Here is a 20,343-nt window from a genome sequence, read left to right on the forward strand (position 1 = left end):
ACTTAGATATTTTTTTTTGACAAAGATCAACTGACTATTAAGCCCCCATTTTCCAGGCCAAAATGCCGACCGACGTGGTGTTCGGCGTGAACGAGAAATGGCGCATCAACCGCAATATCTTCGTGCTGGGGTTCGCGTTCATGGTGCAGTTCACCGCGTTCCATGGCGCGGCAAATTTGCAGAGCTCCGTGAACAGTGATGCCGGCGCGGGAGCGTTTACCCTGGCTGCTATATATTTCTCGCTGATATTGTCGAATATACTGCTGCCTGCTGTAGTTATCAGGTGAGATCCCTTTATTACGATAATGGTCAATTTAGCGTAGGCGAGGATTGTTCAATTACAACATCTTCGTGTTGGGGTTCGCGTTCATGGTACAGTTCACCGCGTTCCATGGCGTGGCCAATTTGCAGAGCTCCGTGAACAGTGATGCCGGCTTTGTGACATTTACCCTGGCTGCTATATATTTTTTCGCTGATATTATCGAATATACTATTGCCAACTGTGTAATGTAAATGTATGGTGTGATTCCATTTTAACATTTCAGTTTACACAATTTATCAACCATTAAAAAAATCTTGTTTGCATTAATTTACTTAATTAAAATTACATTGAAATAGAGCTGTAAGACAATTATTCCTATACAGGAAAAACTTTAAGAATGCCAAAACCCTCCCCATGGTCCTATGTACCAATGGAGTACCATACATAGGACGACAACAACAATAACATACCACAACCGGTAGATCATTTTGACACATAAAAAAAAACTTATTATATTTTCTTGCAGTCAATAGTCTATTAATGTCAAAGACTGGCACACATTTCAGAATATAATCAATTGCCATTGACAAGCCGCACTGTTATGGAATCATAATTGGACACGTTTAAAGTTAATTAAAGCATACTAGCAAGGCTAAGTCTATATTTCGTACATTCTATCCGTATCTAAGATCGCAAGGCCGATACAGGCCGACAATTGTTTTGGTAACTGCAGCTGGCTATCACGCAAGAACTGTAGATTATACGGGAAGTGCTGGTAACATTAAGTTACAATCAGTTCCTCTATAGTATTTACTTACAAACAGCAACACGCGTCCTGACTATTGGAAGACCTTATCTCGCGGCAGTAAGGTTCAGGAATGGTATCAACAATAGCATCCGAAAAATAAAGGAATAACTTTGGGATTCTCGTGCCTTTTACAGCCTGCCGCTTTATAACTCTATTAGTACCGTTGGTGCTAATATTATGTGAGGTCACATTAAGCACTTATCAAATTCTTAACGACCGAAATTAATTTAATACTACTGTGCCTATCATTAGTGTAGGTTTGTTTGAAATTACTGTCATTTTGGAGCGACGTCTTGTATTACAGCCATCGGATAGGCATACAGAGGGGATGTTAATTAAATTGCAATTACCTACCAAGTGGTCGAACGAAATGAATAGCTATACAATTTACATGTTGATAGGATTACTTACTTTATTTGAAGTAGCTACTCGTAAATAAGTACTTACTTATGGTTTATTATATATTATTAAGTAAGCGTATTTTGTGTTTTTAGTTTATTTTAAGAGCAATTCGTAAAAATAACCTTTGTATTTTAGGTTAGTCGGTATCGGTTACGAGTAGTAATTCCGCTACCAAGACAATAACCCTGTGTGAATTTCAAATATTGGTTCTTCGAACCGGATCAATGAATCTGCTAACAGATGGGCATATTATTTATTTCCAAAATTATTCCTCTTCAGATGGCTGGGCTGCAAGTGGACAGTGACCCTATCCTTCTTAGCATACATGCCGTTTATAGCGGCGCAGTTCTACCCACGGCTCTACACGCTGGTACCAGCTGGCATGATGGTCGGCTTCGGCGGTGGGCCGCTATGGTGTGCCAAATGCACCTACTTGTCTGTGGTGAGTGCAGCTAAATTTCCAAGTGGACATGCTATTGAGCGGCGCAGGCGGCCTAGCCAAGGTGACGATCGCTATCGCTTCGCCATAGAATCGCTTTGTGTCTCTCTATCACTCTTCCATATTAGTGTGGCAGTGACAGTTGCGTTTCGTTCGCTGCAGAGCGTTAGTGATTGGCATGTTGTCTAACGGGGCCAGTTCTACCCCCGTCTGTACACCCTGGTACCAGCTGTCATTATGGCTTCGGCGGCGGGCCACTATGGTGAGCCAAGTGCACTTACTTGTCAGTGGTAAGTACCTACAGCTCGACATTATTCCTAGAAGACATACTATAGATCAGCGTAGTTCTACCTGCGGCTCTACTCGCTGGTACCAGCTGGCATGATGGTGGGATTCGGACCTTTTATCTTTTGTCGTCTGATGTGACTTTCCTGTACATTAGGTAAAAAACTTAGCTAAAGCCATGCCAAGCATGTGTGTGTTCAATTTACAAAAAAACATTAAATAATTTACTTGACCTTGGCAACAGTTTATGATTCCAAATTGATATTACTTTGACTTTAGTTAGACGCCGATAAACTCCACATTAAACTTGTGCGTTCTGCTGTACAGGTAGCTGAGCCCTATTCACGGCTGTCGGGAGTCCCAGCAGACGTCCTGGTAGTGCGGTTCTTCGGGCTCTTCTTCATGTTCTACCAGATGGCGCAGATCTGGGGAAACCTCATCTCTTCAGCCAGTAAGATATAAACCAATTTATGCAATTGTTTTTAGTATTCTGGTGCAGTTGTGATTCACAATTTAAAATTTATTGAGGATGGTGTGAACAAATATTTGTTGTATAAATAAAAGCAACGTGCGACCAATGTAGGTAAAATTTAACAGCGGAGTTATTACAAAAAATATTACTCATTTCCAAACAGTAAATAAATATAGAGTAAATTAAGCAAAAAAATACCGTTTAAATTATATAATTCAGTTATTAATGGCTATTATATGCCTATTATTTAGTATCGATTTTAGTTCTGCCGTTGTGTACGATGTACGATACGATACTATTGGAACTTGAATCGATTGCTAAGCAAATACATACACCCCTAATATAGGTATTCCCACGCGCGGCGAGACAGAAAACTCAGTTCATGGATTTTTCTACATTTTTGTACGGTTTGAGGGAGATACTCCTGAATAAACCTGGAAAACTCCCCCCCTCCCCACTCACCCCTCCCTCTTCCCAATCTACAAGATAATACGCCTATTCATTCCGGATTCTGGAAGGCAACCACGCAACCACGATTACGTGATTTGACCTCGACCTTACGACAGAGAATGGTGTCGATGACTCTCAAATTGGCAAGCTACAGTTTTTCCGTACATTTATTAGTGTTATTAAACCAGTTGTCATTAATGAATCATTATTTAACTATTCCATTGAATAGCGCCATTCCGATTGCGGTTAAGTTTTACCGGGTGTGGCCTGTAACATGAGCAAAAAATTAAACTGTAGGCTGTACTCCTCATACTGACCAACATTTGTTCAGCGACTTTTAAAAATAACTTGTTGTTTGATTTTTAATACACTTTAAAGTTTATTCTAAGACGCAATGTATTGCAAATTTTGTTATGTTTAAGACGTGACAAGCAACGTCAATCACAATGATATGGCGTGGCGATGGCGTCCATTGAAGATAATATTTATTTTGTATGAAAAATAGGGAGTCTAAATACTTCATAATATTTAAAAGTTGTTGAACAAAAAAAATACCTATGTATGCATGGGTATTTCCAGCATACCTATAGCTTTCCTCGTTATTGTATTATGATTCGGTCAAATTGTGTTTTTTGAAAAACAAATTATAGCCAGCATTCAATGAATGTAGTATGATACCTTTGGGTATGGTGCTTTACGCACACTAGTGTCCCATGCCCTCCCCCTGCCGCAACCCCCCCCCTTTTAGCATAAAATATGTCCCGGTTGACGGTTTTTATTAATTTTTGAGAAAAGTCTTAGAATTAGTAATAAAGTGTCAAGGTAAGAAATAATCCTTAATAAATTTTAAACAAAAAAGGTTATGAGGGTTGCGGCAGGGGGAGGGCATGGGACACTAGTGTGCGTAAAGCACCATACCCCTTAGGTATCATACTACATTCATTGAATGCTGGCTATAATTTGTTTGTCTTCCCCATACATTAGAACACAACTTGACCGAATCATTAGGTGGCATGGCATGATCATACGTACCTATTGTGGTACCTCGATCAATACACCTGTATATTTCACTAATCTGGCGGCCTAGTCAAGGTGACAATCACTATCGCTTCGCCATCGAATCGCTTTGTGTCTCTCTATCACTCTTCCATATTAGTGCGACAGTGACAGTTGCGTTTGGATCGCTACGGAGCGTAAGCGATTGGCACGTTGGCTACGGGGCCAGGCCCTGATTTTTATTGTACTTACACCAGTTACACCTAAAGGATGACTCACGTTAGACCGGGCCGTGGCCGGGCCGGAGCTTCCGGAGCTTCGTTTTATATGGAAAGGTCTAGCGTGACGAATCACCCCTTATGGTATGAAAACCCAATATTGATCACTGCTTTAAAATATTAAAACTGTTAGTATGTAGGTATGGCATACAAAATCGAAAGGCCTAAGGAATAGTTTGTACACCATACTTACCTACATTAATTTTAATTAGGGTGTTACAAAACGTTTAGTATATAATAGAGGTGTTGCAGCGTTAGGGCAAAGGCAGAGGTCAGATCAGCTTACCCTCTCTATTGTGGTGCCATCTACAACTACATTGACACACTTATGTTTTCTATAGTTTTTATTATTCGCTCGTCTCTGCCAAGTAGTACTTATCTATAGGTACCAGTTAACACGTTAACAGGCCTGCTTTAGATCATGTTCTTTTTTTTTTATAATATGTTTTGCTAGTTAAGTAGGTACAATGGGAGCTTAAGTAAGCTTGAGGTCAATTTAATCATGTCTAGTTAAGTAGGTATATTCTTTTTTATGACTAATAATTTGAATTAACAACTTGGTATACTTTGTTAATTTTATTATTTTATTTAGGGTACCCAAACCCGGAACCTCCTGCCAGGGCCGTCTTAAACTATGCTGGGGGCTACTGGGCACATAAGAATTTGGAGCCCTTTTGGAAAGTAAAGAAAAACTAACATTTTTCTATCATGATCTTCTATTTAGTTATTATGGGTAATCAAATAAACAGCTACTGTCTGTCCTTCGGGGCCCCCTGAGGATGGGGGCCCTGGGCACGGGCCCCGTGTGCCCTTATGGTAAAGACGGTACTGCCTCGCGATCCTGCTTCGTTGACAGAGTTACCACCAACTAGGCTATTAATATCAATAAAATTGTCAAATAGGTATCTTGTAACTTGCAAAGGTATTTGTTCTAAAAACTTTAAGGTATAAATACCTACCTACCTTTTTTGTCGCGGCGGATAACTGCCTTCACGGAAATGCTTTTGGGAAAGTGTGGTTTCATTCACGACAATCACGACCTTGGTTGTTTTAAGATAAAATTGGACTAGGTGTACTTGTAAATTAAATATATCGTGTTCTATAAATACGTAGATTGTTTTGCTAACTGAATTATCGAGCAAAATTAAATTAAATGCAGATATCCAAAATAGTAGGAATATACCTATTCTGTCAGTCGTCCATATACATATACAGGATGTCCCTAGCCATTGGACAAAGCCGAAATGTACATATGCATTAGGGTATTTAGAACCAGTATACAAAGTATCATAACAATCGGTGTAGCGGTTACGAAGTAATTAACAAATTAGGTACGATTTTTTTACTTTGGAGCAACCTGTATGTGTTAGTAGCTCCTGAGGTACCTATTACCTAATAAATAGTATGAAACCTTCTTCGACCCTTTTGATTATCTTTTTTATTTAAGTATATCATTAATAAGATTCTGGCTTTTGACAAATGTCATCATTGCCGCACATTTTCAAACAAATTGTCAAAAGCACTGCCAATGAATTAATACAGTATGTTTTTTTTGTTGTCGATTATTGGAATTAACTTTTGTTTGATAATTTATTTTATTTATCTTTTGTTCTAATTAAAAAAATATTACCGTTAAAGCATTTCTGAGAAGTAACCCAACGTGGGATTTCAGGGTTTGTCCAATGGCTAAGGTCACCCTGTACATATGAGTGACTTATGAACAAAAGTGATACTTAACACGTAATTTCTTTCCGGAATTTATTCATATATAAGGTACAGTACAGAAACATGTCAAAAACAATAAATAATAATAACTTAGTATTCTAAAATAAAACTATACTAAACTAAATTAAATCTAAAAAGGCCCCTTTTTCCTGACATGGTATTTTTACATATAGAATATAGACACGGGTCGCTTCTTAAGTTTTGAGCCATTTAATACTTTATTTTGTTTTGTTTTATTTATTAGTTTTGTCATCATCGCTTGGTGAGGTGGTATCGTACTCCAACGAAACAATAGCGCCGACTGCGGCAGCGTTGGTCAGCAACATCACTTCAACCAAAGTGAACTTTGGGTCCACGTGCGGAGTCAACTTCTGTAGCGGCAGTGAGGCTCATGTAAGTAAAAACCGGCCAAGTGCGAGGCAGACTCGCGCACGAAGGGTTCCGTACCATTACGCAAAAACGGCAAAAAATCACGTTTGTTGTATGGGAGCCCCACTTAAATATGTATTATATTCCGTTTTTAGTATTTGTTGTTATAGCGGCAACAGAAATACATCATATGTGAAAATTTCAACTGCCTAGCTATCACGGTTCATGAGAAAAGCCTGGTGACAGACAAACAGATGGACGGACAGACAAACGGACTGACAGCGGAGTCTTAGTAACAGGGTCCCGTTTCTACCCTTTGGGTACGGAACCCTAACTAACTCGCGTTGGGGGTTGTGTCTGCTGACATGCGTACTGGTTACTTAGAGGTCCTAAATATTCCGACAATGAAGCAGAGCTTCTATGCGATGTTCCGTCGTGTGCTCCTTAATAGTTGTAAGTGAAGTTTTGTTAACTACTGGTACAGAAACACTATAAAGTACTTTTTCACGTTACGTTAGTTAGCGCCATTTAGGTACTTACATTAGTTAGCGCCACTAATGACCATAGAACTATAAATATAAGCTAATGACCCACGCAAGAATGGTCCGGGTCCGAGTCCGAAACTTCGTTTTCTATAAATAGGCAGCCACTACCGACCCTCGTCTACGTAGTGTCCGACGCCTCATCCCGGACCCGTACCGATCTAGCAAGCGATTTCTGCATATTTTCAGGGGAACGCGAACCTACAACCACCATCGCCGCTAAAGATCCAAGTGATATCTGGCGCGTACCTGGCGTGTATGGCGTTCGCCGTCATCTTAGTCGCTTTTGGCGTGGACTCTCTTAAAAGGTTAGAGCAATAGGTACCTTATTTATATGTCTACGGCCCGCCTGATAGAAAGCGGACACCGCATCACATGTAGCCACAGAGGCCGTGAGTTCAAGTCTCACCCAAGACAGTAATTTTTCCACAATTAAATTTATTCTAAGCTTAGTTATAGCATCGTTCTTAGACGTTTCTGCTTGTTAAAAATTAGAAAAATAGTATGGGTAGTAGGTACATCGTAACTGATGAGTTTCCAATATAACTTGGATCTCCGGTAGCCGTTTAAGAAGTGTACCTAACACTCTTACGGTAGATGTCGCTAGGGTCCCCTTGACCCATATGGTGGAAAGATTTTTGCTGGCTATGAATGAGGTCATGGTGGCTCAGATGGCAGGGCGCTGGAGTATCGATCTAAAGACCGTGAGTTCAAGTAATACCCAATACAGTAATTTTTCCACTTTTAAATTTATTCTAAGCTGAGCAGAAAGTTATTCAGTAACTTAAAACTAGTGGCCAAAATGATTCTACCCCTTAGTTTTTGTTAACAGGTATAGCACCAAAAGATCGTGTGAAGGCAAATCAGGACTAAAGCTTCTGGCGGTGACGCTCAAGCAACTGAGGCACCGCTACCAGCTGCTTCTACTGCCTGTCATCGGATACATCGGTGCTGAGCAGGCGTTCATGGCTGCAGACTTCACCCAGGTAGATACAGCTCTTCATGTAGGCAGTGGCGGATTTGCAGTGTTGGCCGCCCTAGGCCCCAGGCCTTGTAGTAACTACTAGCTGCCCCTTTCTCAGCACCCATCTATAGACAGCCGCCTTGCTGCGGCCCCTAATATCGTTTGCCGCTCTAGGCCCGGGCCTACTGGGCCTTAGGGCAAATCCGCCACTGTCTGTAAAGTATAGTTCATTTAAAGAGTTTATAAAAAAATCGGGTAAAGGCAAGACTGGGCTGAAGCTCCTTGCAGTGATGCTGAAGCAACTTAAACAGCGATTTAAGGATGACATACGTTAGACCGGGCCGTGTCCGGGCCGGATCTTCCGGCGCTTAATACTTTTATATGACATGACAGGCGATCACGTGATGCTTTCCATAGAAAACGATGCGCCGGAAGCTCCGGCCCGAACACGGCCCGGTCTAACGTGAGTCATCCTTTACCTTTTTAGTCTTTCCCATCACTAAACAATTGGTGTTCCGGAGATTTGGGAGGCGTGCACGGAACCGAAGCCAACACGTAAATGCTCTTTTGACACTTGAATTAAATGTAAGTTGTACATCGAGCGTATGCTGCCCTTGCCCGTGTCATAGGACACACACAGAGACATTTTTAGTTATTATTATCATTTTTAGTTGTTATTATATTATACTTGGTCAAGCAAATCTTGTCAGTAGCCAAAGGCGGAAAGTTTTTCTTGGTCTAACTCTATTTATCTTACTGAACCGTGCTGTGTAAACTGAGGGACTACTGCGAAAGATACACAAGAAAATTTCTTGGGCGCTAAAGTCCATAATTTTTTTTTTAAAGAGTGGATGCGGATCAACCGCAAAAAAAGCAAACGTACCAACACTGCTATTTTAAGTCTGTATTATAAACCCCATCCATAAAGCATTGTCTGCGGCAGTGCAGGCGGCAGTTTCCGATTCGCAGTGACCTTTACGGTTCCATGACTGTCTATTTGTCACAGTGATTCATAACGTTATCTAAATTTATTCAAGAGATCACACAATCCGAGCGCAAATTTTATTACTGCTATTTTATAAGGTAATAGATCGAGCATGAATTATGCTAATTTAATAACATTAGCCTTTTAACCTACGACTCGTTTGTTCAATGGTTATGTCATAGTGATAGGCACATGGGCATATGCAAGGATATTTGAATTACACACACGATAATTGTATAGGTTTTTGATTGGTCATCGTTTAATCGAAGTCGTTGGACTAGTTAGACAATAAAGCCAATGATTAAATTAATATTTTGAAAATATTTTTTGGTGAAGACTTAAGATAAGGTACATGCGGCATGCGGCTAAGTATGACTGAATTTGACAATGGGGCCTGTTTATACATTGAACTCCAGAAGAATACTCCTTTTATTTTAATACATTCATGCGGTGCTGCGATTTTCGGGCTTTAATCTCTAAGATGCTCGGATCATATCAAAGTCTGATCTTGTCCGGTCGTTCGAGGTGCTCACTACATACTTCCACATCAAATCAGGGACAGGAACCGGTTACCTTAACCGGGGTTTTTCATAGGGTTATTTTAGAGGTGTTTATAAAAACCCCTACCATAACGGTAACCGCTTAATAAGGTAACACTTTGATTCGGTAACCGTATCAGATCGAGTTAACCTCTGTTACCGGTAACCAGGGACAGGAACCGGTTACCTTAACCGGGGTTTTTAATAGGGTTATTTTAGAGGTGTTTATAAAAACCCCTACCATAACGGTAACCGCTTAATAAGGTAACACTTTGATTCGGTAACCGTATCAGATCGAGTTAACCTCTGTTACCGGTAACCGAAATAAAAACCCAGTCTATTCAGTTACCTCATTATGAGGTTTTTGACCAGTTCAAACGATTGTAATCTTTACGCACACTTAAATTCAACTTATTATTGAATAACCGAGGTTGGCATGGGCGGTCTATGAAGCCTCCAGCACAAACAAGTTTTTTTGCCTTTCCTTTGTTTATCTTTATACCTACCTGTGTGGTGTGTTCTTATTATAAATATTATTTATTATATTATAACTAAAATAATTAAAATAAATAAATTAAATAAATTAAAAAAATTAAATAAATTAAATAAATTAAATAAATTAAATAAATTAAATAAATTAAATAAATTAAATAAATTAAATAAATTAAATAAATTAAATAAATTAAATAAATTAAAAAAATTAAAAAAATTAAATAAATTAAATAAATTAAATAAATTAAATAAATTAAATAAATTAAATAAATTAAATAAATTAAATAAATTAAATAAATTAAATAAATTAAATAAATTAAATAAATTAAATAAATTAAATAAATTAAATAAATTAAATAAATTAAATAAATTAAATAAATTAAATAAATTAAATAAATTAAATAAATTAAATAAATTAAATAAATTAAATAAATTAAATAAATTAAATAAATTAAATAAATTAAATAAATTAAATAAATTAAATAAATTAAATAAATTAAATAAATTAAATAAATTAAATAAATTAAATAAATTAAATAAATTAAATAAATTAAATAAATTAAATAAATTAAATAAATTAAATAAATTAAATAAATTAAATAAATTAAATAAATTAAATAAATTAAATAAATTAAATAAATTAAATAAATTAAATAAATTAAATAAATCAAATAAATCAAATAAATCAAATAAATCAAATAAATCAAATAAATTAAATAAATTAAATAAATTAAATAAATTAAATAAATTAAATAAATTAAATAAATTAAATAAATTAAATAAATTAAATAAATTAAAAAAATTAAATAAATTAAAAAAATTAAATAAATTAAAAAAATTAAATAAATTAAATAAATTAAATAAATTAAATAAATTAAATAAATTAAATAAATTAAATAAATTAAATAAATTAAATAAATTAAATAAATTAAATAAATTAAATAAATTAAATAAATTAAATAAATTAAATAAATATAACAAATTAAACTTATTTAAATAAATTAAATAAATTAAATAAATTAAATTAATTTATTAAATTAAATTAATTAAATAAATAAATTAAATTAAATTAATTTAATAAATAAAGTCAATAAAATCAACAAAATATAAATAAAGTAAATAAAATAAACAATTTTTTTTGTATTTTTTTTAGTTCTGACGGCACATCACTAAAACTACTTTAATGTAGCAAACCAGTAAGCAACCGATAATAAAGGTTACCATAACTGAATGAAAACCTGTTAAAAACCCTTAACAAAAACCCTATCGCGATGGGGTTTTGAGATTAACTCGGTTAAAGGTTAGGGTTACCGTTTCAATAAGGTTACCATTACAATCAGGTAACAGTATGATAGGGTTACCGAATGATAAGGTAACCGAATCGATTGGGTTACCGAATTGATAGGATTAAGCGTAAAGAGGGGTTTTCCGGTCCTTGCCGGTAACCGAAATAAAAACCCAGTCTATTCAGTTACCTCATTATGAGGTTTTTGACCAGTTCAAACGATTGTAATCTTTACGCACACTTAAATTCAACTTATTATTGAATAACCGAGGTTGGCATGGGCGGTCTATGAAGCCTCCAGCACAAACAAGTTTTTTTGCCTTTCCTTTGTTTATCTTTATACCTACCAGGCGGCTTAGCACGGTCGCGTTTTTATCCCTTGTCACCATACCTGTCACGTTCTAACAAGTATGTAAGTGCGAAAGGGACGCGCATAGTGATAGTCGATAAAAATGGAACCGTGCTGAGCCCGCTGTGTGGTGTGTTCTTATTATAAATATTATTATATTATAACTTAAATAATTAAAATAAATAAATGAAATAAGTTTAATAAATTAATTAAATTAAATAAATTAAATAAATTAAATAAATTAAATAAATTAAATAAATTAAATAAATTAAATAAATTAAATAAATTAAATAAATTAAATAAATTAAATAAATTAAATAAATTAAATAAATTAAATAAATTAAATAAATTAAATAAATTAAATAAATTAAATAAATTAAATAAATTAAATAAATTAAATAAATTAAATAAATTAAATAAATTAAATAAATTAAATAAATTAAATAAATTAAATAAATTAAATAAATTAAATAAATTAAATAAATTAAATTTATTAAATAAATTAAATAAATTAAATTTATTAAATAAATTAAATAAATTAAATAAATTAAATAAATTAAATAAATTAAATAAATTAAATAAATTGAATAAATTAAATAAATTAAATAAATTAAATAAATTAAATAAATTAAATAAATTAAATAAATTAAATAAATTAAATAAATTAAATAAATTAAATAAATTAAATAAATTAAATAAATTAAATAAATTAAATAAATTAAATAAATTAAATAAATTGAATAAATTAAATAAATTAAATAAATTAAATAAATTAAAAAAATTAAATAAATTAAATAAATTAAATAAATTAAATAAATTAAATAAATTAAATAAATTAAATAAATTAAATAAATTAAATAAATTAAATAAATTAAATAAATTAAATAAATTAAATAAATTAAATAAATTTAATAAATTTAATAAATTTAATAAATTAAATAAATTAAATAAATTAAATAAATTAAATAAATTAAATAAATTTAATAAATTTAATAAATTTAATAAATTTAATAAATTTAATAAATTTAATCAATTTAATAAATTTAATAAATTTAATAAATTTAATAAATTTAATAAATTTAATTAATTAAATAAATTTAATTAATTAAATAAATTTAATTAATTAAATAAATTTAATTAATTAAATAAATTTAATTAATTAAATAAATTATTAAATATTTAAATAAAAAAAAATTAATTAAATAATAATAATTATTAATTATTATTATTTAATTAATTAAATTAATTAAATTTATTTAATTAATTTAATTAATTAAATAAATTTAATTAATTAAATAAATTTAATTAATTAAATAAATTTAATTAATTAAATAAATTTAATTAATTAAATAAATTTAATTAATTAAATAAATTTAATAAATGAAATAAATGTAATAAATTAAATAAATTTAATAAATTTAATAAATTAAATAAATTAAATAAATTTAATAAATTAAATAAATTTAATAAATTGAATAAATTTAATAAATTAAATAAATTAAATAAATTAAACGAATATAACAAATTAAACTAATTAAATAAATTAAATAAATGAAATAAATTAAATAAATTAAAATAAATAAATATATTAAATAAATTAAATAAATTCAATAAATTCAATAAATTCAATAAATTCAATAAATTCAATAAATTCAATAAATTCAATAAATTCAATAAATTCAATAAATTCAATAAATTCAATAAATTCAATAAATTCAATAAATTCAATAAATTCAATAAATTCAATAAATTCAATAAATTCAATAAATTCAATAAATTCAATAAATTCAATAAATTCAATAAATTCAATAAATTCAATAAATTCAATAAATTCAATAAATTCAATAAATTCAATAAATTCAATAAATTCAATAAATTCAATAAATTCAATAAATTCAATAAATTCAATAAATTCAATAAATTCAATAAATTCAATAAATTCAATAAATTCAATAAATTCAATAAATTCAATAAATTCAATAAATTCAATAAATTCAATAAATTCAATAAATTCAATAAATTCAATAAATTCAATAAATTCAATAAATTCAATAAATTCAATAAATTCGATAAATTCAATAAATTCAATAAATTCAATAAATTCAATAAATTCAATAAATAAATTAAATTAAATAAATTAAATAAATTTAATAAATAAAGTCAATAAAATCAACAAAATATAAATAAAGTAAATAAAATAAACATTTTTTTTAGTATTTTTTTTAGTTCTGACGGCACATCACTAAAACTACTTTAATGTAGCAAACCAGTAAGCAACCGATAATAAAGGTTACCATAACTGAATGAAAACCTGTTAAAAACCCTTAACAAAAACCCTATCGCGATGGGGTTTTGAGATTAACTCGGTTAAAGGTTAGGGTTACCGTTTCAATAAGGTTACCATTACAATCAGGTAACAGTATGATGAGTTACCGAATGATAAGGTAACCGAATCGATTGGGTTACCGAATTGATAGGATTAAGCGTAAAGAGGGGTTTTCCGGTCCTTGCATCAAATTTACTTACGAAATGAACCGTTCATGATTGCAGGCATTCGTCGGCTGCGCATACGGCATCAGCAACATCGGCTACGTGATCATCTGCTTCGGCGTGTTCAATGCGCTCGCGGCGCCAATCGCCGGCGCCGTCGTCAAGGTGACCGGGCGGTACCCTGTTATGGTCACTGCTTTGGTAGGTTCCTTTCTTTAACAGCATAAGCCTTCCAAGTAGACTTTACATTTACCCCTAATAATTATAACTTCTGGCCAATGAGGAATGCGTCTAATGGCCAATTGCACCAACCCACTAACCCGGTTTAACCGGTTAAACCTGGAGTTACCATGGTTACCAGTACAATTTGACACCGGGTTAACGGTTCAACCGGTTAACCCCAGGTTAGTGGGATGGTGCAAGTGGGGCTAAGTCTCCCAGAATGGTGCAAGTGGGGCTAAGTCTCCCAGATTATCCTCGCTGCGGCGACCTGTGTGTAAACAACTAAACACACTTATTCCTTTTTTTGCTAAGATTGTGCCTTTAATATTTGACTTCGTGGATTCATTGGGCGCCGATGATGATTTGAGGTTTTACATCAAAAAAAGAGGGTTTAAAATTTCGTAACAAACGTAATTGCGAAGTACTTACTTAGTAATTTAAAATTGTTGTTCACGCTTTAGTTGCTAAACATCGTTCTGCTGACTGCGCTGATTCTCTGGCGCCCGGACCCTGACAACTGGCTGGTGTTCTACCTCCTAGCTGCTATATGGGGCACTGCGGATGCTGTGTGGCTTGTGCAGGTCAATGGTAAGAAGTTATCTGACACATTAAATTTGAATACTTATGCTCTTCTTTTCTGAGTTATAGTAAGTCTTACGCGGCATTATGATATTCTATTTTTTGCGTAATGTTACAGTGTGCATACTCGTATTATATCAATTATTATCCCAAATACACACATAGCGTAAGTTCTGGTGTAAGGTACTAGTGATACAAAGCCGCGATGTGTCCACTACAATATTTTTTAGGGTTCCGTACCCAAAGGGTAAAAACGGGACCCTATTACTAAGACTCCGCTGTCCGTCTGTCCGTCCGTCTGTCTGTCACCAGGCTGTATCTCATGAAGCGTGACAGCTAGACAGTCGAAATTTTCACAGATGATGTATTTCTGTTGCCGCTATAAGTAAAAATACTAAAAACAAATTAAAATAAATATTTAAGTGGGGCTCCCATACATCAAACGTGATTTTATTGCCGTTTTTTGCATAATGGTACGGAACTCTTCGTGCGCGAGTCCGACTCGTATTTGACCGGTATTATAATTTTAGGCAGATATTCCAAATGACTAATTTTAATTGTGTTTCTGATCCGCAGCTCTGTCTGGAATATTGTTCCCTGGCAACGAAGAAGCCGCGTACTCCAACTTCAGGCTTTGGGAGGCCACCGGCAGTGTTCTATCCTATGCCACGGCCCCATATCTTTGCGTAAGAACGAGGTACTGACTTCGAATATTTACCTAACTAGAAAAATAAATAAATATTATAGGGACATTCTTACCCAAATTGATATCCCACGGTAAACTCAAGAAGGCTTGTGATTTGTGATGTGGGTACTCAGACAACGATATATATAATATGTATACTAATACTTAACCTTTTGAACGGCAAACGGCGCATCCATTTGCCGTGCCACTGACGCCACGGGGATAAAATTTAGTTTTGTGAATAAATAATGCCAACCTAAAAGTGGGGTATTTTTCAGTAGATTTTCACCAAAAAACGAACGACGTCAAATGCCGTCTTTGGCGTCGGTGCCACGATTTTGCGTTGACGTCAATTGCCGTCTGTGGCGTTCAAAAGGTTAAATACATAGAAAATATCCATGACTCAGGAACAAATATCACTCATTTATTTATTTATTTAATCTTTATTGCACAAAAGAAAACCTTATAGTGCAAAAGGCGGACTTAATGCCATAAGGCATTCTCTACCAGTCAACCTTAAGGCTAAGCAGAGAGATTGTGAGCGGTGCTACAATTACAACAGCAAAAACAATCAATAAATTACGAATAACATATTAATTACGTATACAAATATACTATGATATATATGTACATATATATATATTATATACCTATATATATATAAAAATAACGACGAAACATATTATGAAACTAATAATACACTAAGATTTTTTCATTCTGCTGCACGTACGGATTTTTTGAAAGCGAACTTATAAGGCGCATTTTTTATGTTGAAAGGACTCATCACACAAATGCCCTTACCGGGATTCGAACCCAGGACCATCGGCTTCGCAGGCAGGGTCACTACTCGCTAGGCCAGACCGGTCGTCAATACTGTCAAAAAATACTGAATAACTAATTACTTTGCTAATTATAAGCAAGAATTAAAAGCTAAGAAGTACTGAACAGAACAGAACCTTGGGTCTTGGGTAACAATGAAACCAATTTAATTGAATATCATAGAACTATTATTTCTGGTTTTTAGAAATAATAGTCCTATGATATTCAATCAACTTTCAATCAATTCAATTTCAATCAACTCGAATAAACAATAAATACTCCTAGCCAACTTCGATTACTAAAAACTTCCGTGTAACTTTGCTATGTTAATATGTAAAGGAAAGTATTTTTCACCTCAGCAGCTCGAACAAGGGTACTTTGCTTCTTAAAAACAGTGAGCAAAATACGATTTTGCTCACTGAGTCATTTTGTCTCACTCAGTGAGCAAAATGCGATTTTGCTCACTGAGTGAGACAAAATGACATTCAAGTGACCTTTATAGTCAAATGTCATTTCAACATGCGGGGTCTAATACAAATTCGATATACTTGGGTTCTATTATCTCTGTCCCTCTAGGTACGTTCTCACTGCTTAGGGTGAAAAATTTTGTGTACTACACGAGATCAAAGTTATTTACATCTCGTGCGCTTTTGAATCCCTTACTACGCTCAAGATTCTAAATTAGATTCACTCGCTACGCTCGTGAATCTATTATAGAATCTTTCGCTTGCACGGGACTCAAAATAAGCACTCGAAGAAATATCAAACTTTGATCTCTTGTTGTACAAATAACTATTAACTGCCTACCTGCTTTTAGAGTGCAATGAGTAAACAATATGGTGCTATTTTGGATTTGATTCTACGTAGTAGGTACCGATCGATAGTCGTGAAGAAATACACAATTTGTTTTAAGCCCATAGCAAAATTATCAATACTTATTTCTTCAAAAGGTTGTTGGCATAGCCCTTTTTCGGTTTAAAGATCTTTATTTTCTCAAAAGAATAACAATAATTCACTTACCTGAGAAAAGAAAACAACATGCTTAACTTAGGTATAATACTTAAGAGCGCTCTTACAAGAAAAGTCGAAATAACGCAAAATTGATGATACTAGTCGACGAAATTCAGGACTTTGTGCTCATTATTAGAAACAATGAGTACTTGTTCCAGTAAAAGCTTCTTCTTATCTTTTTAAATATCGTTGTAAATATTAGAAAAAGGACTTATTAAATTAGTAATGATTTTTTTTCTGATGGTCGTTTCCGAAAAACCCCGTGAAGCACTGAATGGCAAGCTCTTATTTGGAAATGTTGAGAAGTTTACTCTGCTAAACCTGGCTATTTTGTATTACTAATACCCTGTACTTTAGGCATATCAAACGATATTTTTCCTACCTTTGAGAAAGAGAAAATCAAAGTAAAACGAACTCAATTTTCTCTCCGAAACAAGTGTCAATTCCTACGAAAATCTACTTAATATCGAAGTCATTTTCATACTCAAGCAATCTGCAACGTTTGCTTATACTGTTGGTATACATTAGTGTTTATGAAATTCTACTATAATTTTTTGGCAATTTTTTGAAAACTACTCTATATTACCGATGACGCGCGCTGCGCCAGCTCAGTGCCGCGGCAGAGCTTGTAGAGGTAGGATGTGTGTCGGTCGGCTCCGCACATTTTCAACGGCGACAACGAGATTTTTTATCATTGTGTGCGGCGGGCGCCGTGTAAAACGCTATACTGTGTGCGTGTAAACCGCAACGAGAGACTTTGATCCTAGCACTGTTTTTATAGTATTATAATTTATAATGGTACAGTTTAATAAACTACCGGACAGGATTAAAAATATTTGAAACGACCTGACATTCTATATGTATTAATTTTGACTCAAGATAGTACTCAGGGTCTGATGATGGAGCCGGAAGGTGGTCACCGGTACCAATCAACCATGCAACTAAACCACTTCGTGTTTAGGCTCGTTTTATTCATCTCAACAAGATCTTTGACACAAGATAGTACTCATGGTCTGATGATGGAGCCGGAAGGTGGTCACCGGTACCAATCAACCATGCAACTAAACCACTTCGTGTTTGGGCTCGTTTGATTCGTCTCAACAAGATCTTTGACACAAGGTAGTACTCAGGGTCTGATGATGGAGCCGGAAGGTGGTCACCGGTACCAATCAACCATGCAACTAAACCACTTCGTGTTTAGGCTCGTTTTATTCATCTCAACAAGATCTTTGACACAATATAGTACTCAGGGTCTGATGATGGAGCCGGAAGGTGGTCACCGGTACCAATCAACCATGCAACTAAACCACTTCGTGTTTGGGCTCGTTTGATTCGTCTCAACAAGATCTTTGACACAAGATAGTACTCAAGGTCTAATGATGGAGCCGGAATGTGGTCACCGGTACCAATCAACCATGCAACTAAACCACTTCGTGTTTGGGCTCGTTTGATTCGTCTCAGCAAGATCTTTGACACAAGATAGTACTCAGGGTCTGATGATGGAGCCGGAAAGTGGTCACCGGTACCAATCAACCATGCAACTAAACCACTTCGTGCTTGGGCTCGTTCGATTCTTCGCAACAAGATCTTTGACAAAAGTTAGTACTCAGAGTCTGATGATGGAGCTGGACTGTGGCCACGGGTACCAGTTAGAGATGTGCGCCGATGGCAAAATCATCGGCGGCGGCGTCCGATGATTTTTTGATCGGCGGCGGCGGCGTGATCGGCGTGAAATCGGCGTGGCATTATTTTTGATACTGCATGAGAACGTGGCTGTAGAAACTCTACATTAAAGCTTTCTGAGTATTTTCTAGGCTATCCAAAACATATTATGTGTGTTTTCTAAATTATTGCCAAAAATTATATCCCATCATGTCACTTGGCAACCATTTATTACCAATACCAACCTAACGGTTACCAACGGCATGTTTAAATATGAAAGTAAAAAAGGATACATTAAAACGCTACATTTTAGGCAGTATTTTTACTTACTTTGTAAGCGGAATACAAATAAAACACAAAAAAAATCTTTATAAGTTAAGTCTTAAATCTATATTGACTTTTCCTAGCCGCTGTCGCCTCACCTATTTTTTTTTTAATACCACATCGGTGGCAAACAAGAATACGGCCCGCCTGATGGTAAGCAGTCACCGTAGCCTATGGACGCCTGCAACTCCAGAGGTGTTACATGCTCGTTGCCTTCCTTTTAAAAACCTGTACACTCCTTTTTTGAAGAACCCTATACTGTAGACCCTCGGGAAAACCTCGGAAGGGAGCTCATTCCACAGCCGGAGCGTCCGCGGGAGGAAATTACTCTTAATTCGCACAGTACGCGACCATTTAGGTTCTAGGGTGTGAGGATGAACACCCTGCCGACGGCGAGCCGTGCGGTGATAGAAAGCAGCCGTTGGCATCATGTCAAATAGTTCCTCAGAGCACAGCCCATTTATTTATCGTATGGCAATAGGTACACACACTTATTAAATTTACACTTAACATCAAAATTTACAATTCCGCAGATACAAACTCGCGTTTATTGTCAGGTTTTTAAAATCCTCAACTGGGCCATTATAGCCCATTGTACAAGCGGTAGAACACACACAAGGAGGCAAAGTCTCTCCTTAGACTTAAAGGTTCAATACCGCTTGTGAGTTTGGGACCATCGACGATTCGCACAGCGCGCCTTTGGACTGAGTCAAAGGGTCCAAGCTGGCATCCAGGTGCTCCTGCCCAAAGGTGACAGCAGTACTCCATATGGCACCATACTGACTTGCGATTTATAAAGCAGCAGTCTTTGCCCCGGAGTAAAGTATCGCCTCGCTTTATTGAGCACACCGAGTTTTTTGGACGCCAGCGCAGCCTTACCTTCCAGGTGGCTGCGGAATTGGACGTCAC

At 34.5% G+C, this 20,343-nt stretch overlaps 1 protein-coding gene across 1 annotated transcript in view; it reads left to right on the plus strand.

The window, feature by feature from the left end:
- Nucleotides 1-20,343, plus strand: part of LOC134796208 (UNC93-like protein) — a 31,525-nt gene that overhangs the window by 7,887 nt on the left and 3,295 nt on the right. Inside the window, exons 2-10 of the mRNA XM_063768239.1 lie at nucleotides 57-283; nucleotides 1,752-1,914; nucleotides 2,524-2,647; nucleotides 6,362-6,510; nucleotides 7,218-7,336; nucleotides 7,861-8,014; nucleotides 14,193-14,333; nucleotides 14,816-14,942; nucleotides 15,510-15,630. Of these exons, the coding sequence (XP_063624309.1) occupies nucleotides 63-283; nucleotides 1,752-1,914; nucleotides 2,524-2,647; nucleotides 6,362-6,510; nucleotides 7,218-7,336; nucleotides 7,861-8,014; nucleotides 14,193-14,333; nucleotides 14,816-14,942; nucleotides 15,510-15,630 (1,319 nt within the window). The 5' untranslated portion in view covers nucleotides 57-62. The remainder of the gene's footprint in view (nucleotides 1-56; nucleotides 284-1,751; nucleotides 1,915-2,523; nucleotides 2,648-6,361; nucleotides 6,511-7,217; nucleotides 7,337-7,860; nucleotides 8,015-14,192; nucleotides 14,334-14,815; nucleotides 14,943-15,509; nucleotides 15,631-20,343) is intronic.

This window comes from Cydia splendana, chromosome 13 (assembly GCF_910591565.1).
Source record: "Cydia splendana chromosome 13, ilCydSple1.2, whole genome shotgun sequence".
Classification (NCBI taxonomy): Eukaryota; Metazoa; Arthropoda; class Insecta; order Lepidoptera; family Tortricidae; genus Cydia; species Cydia splendana.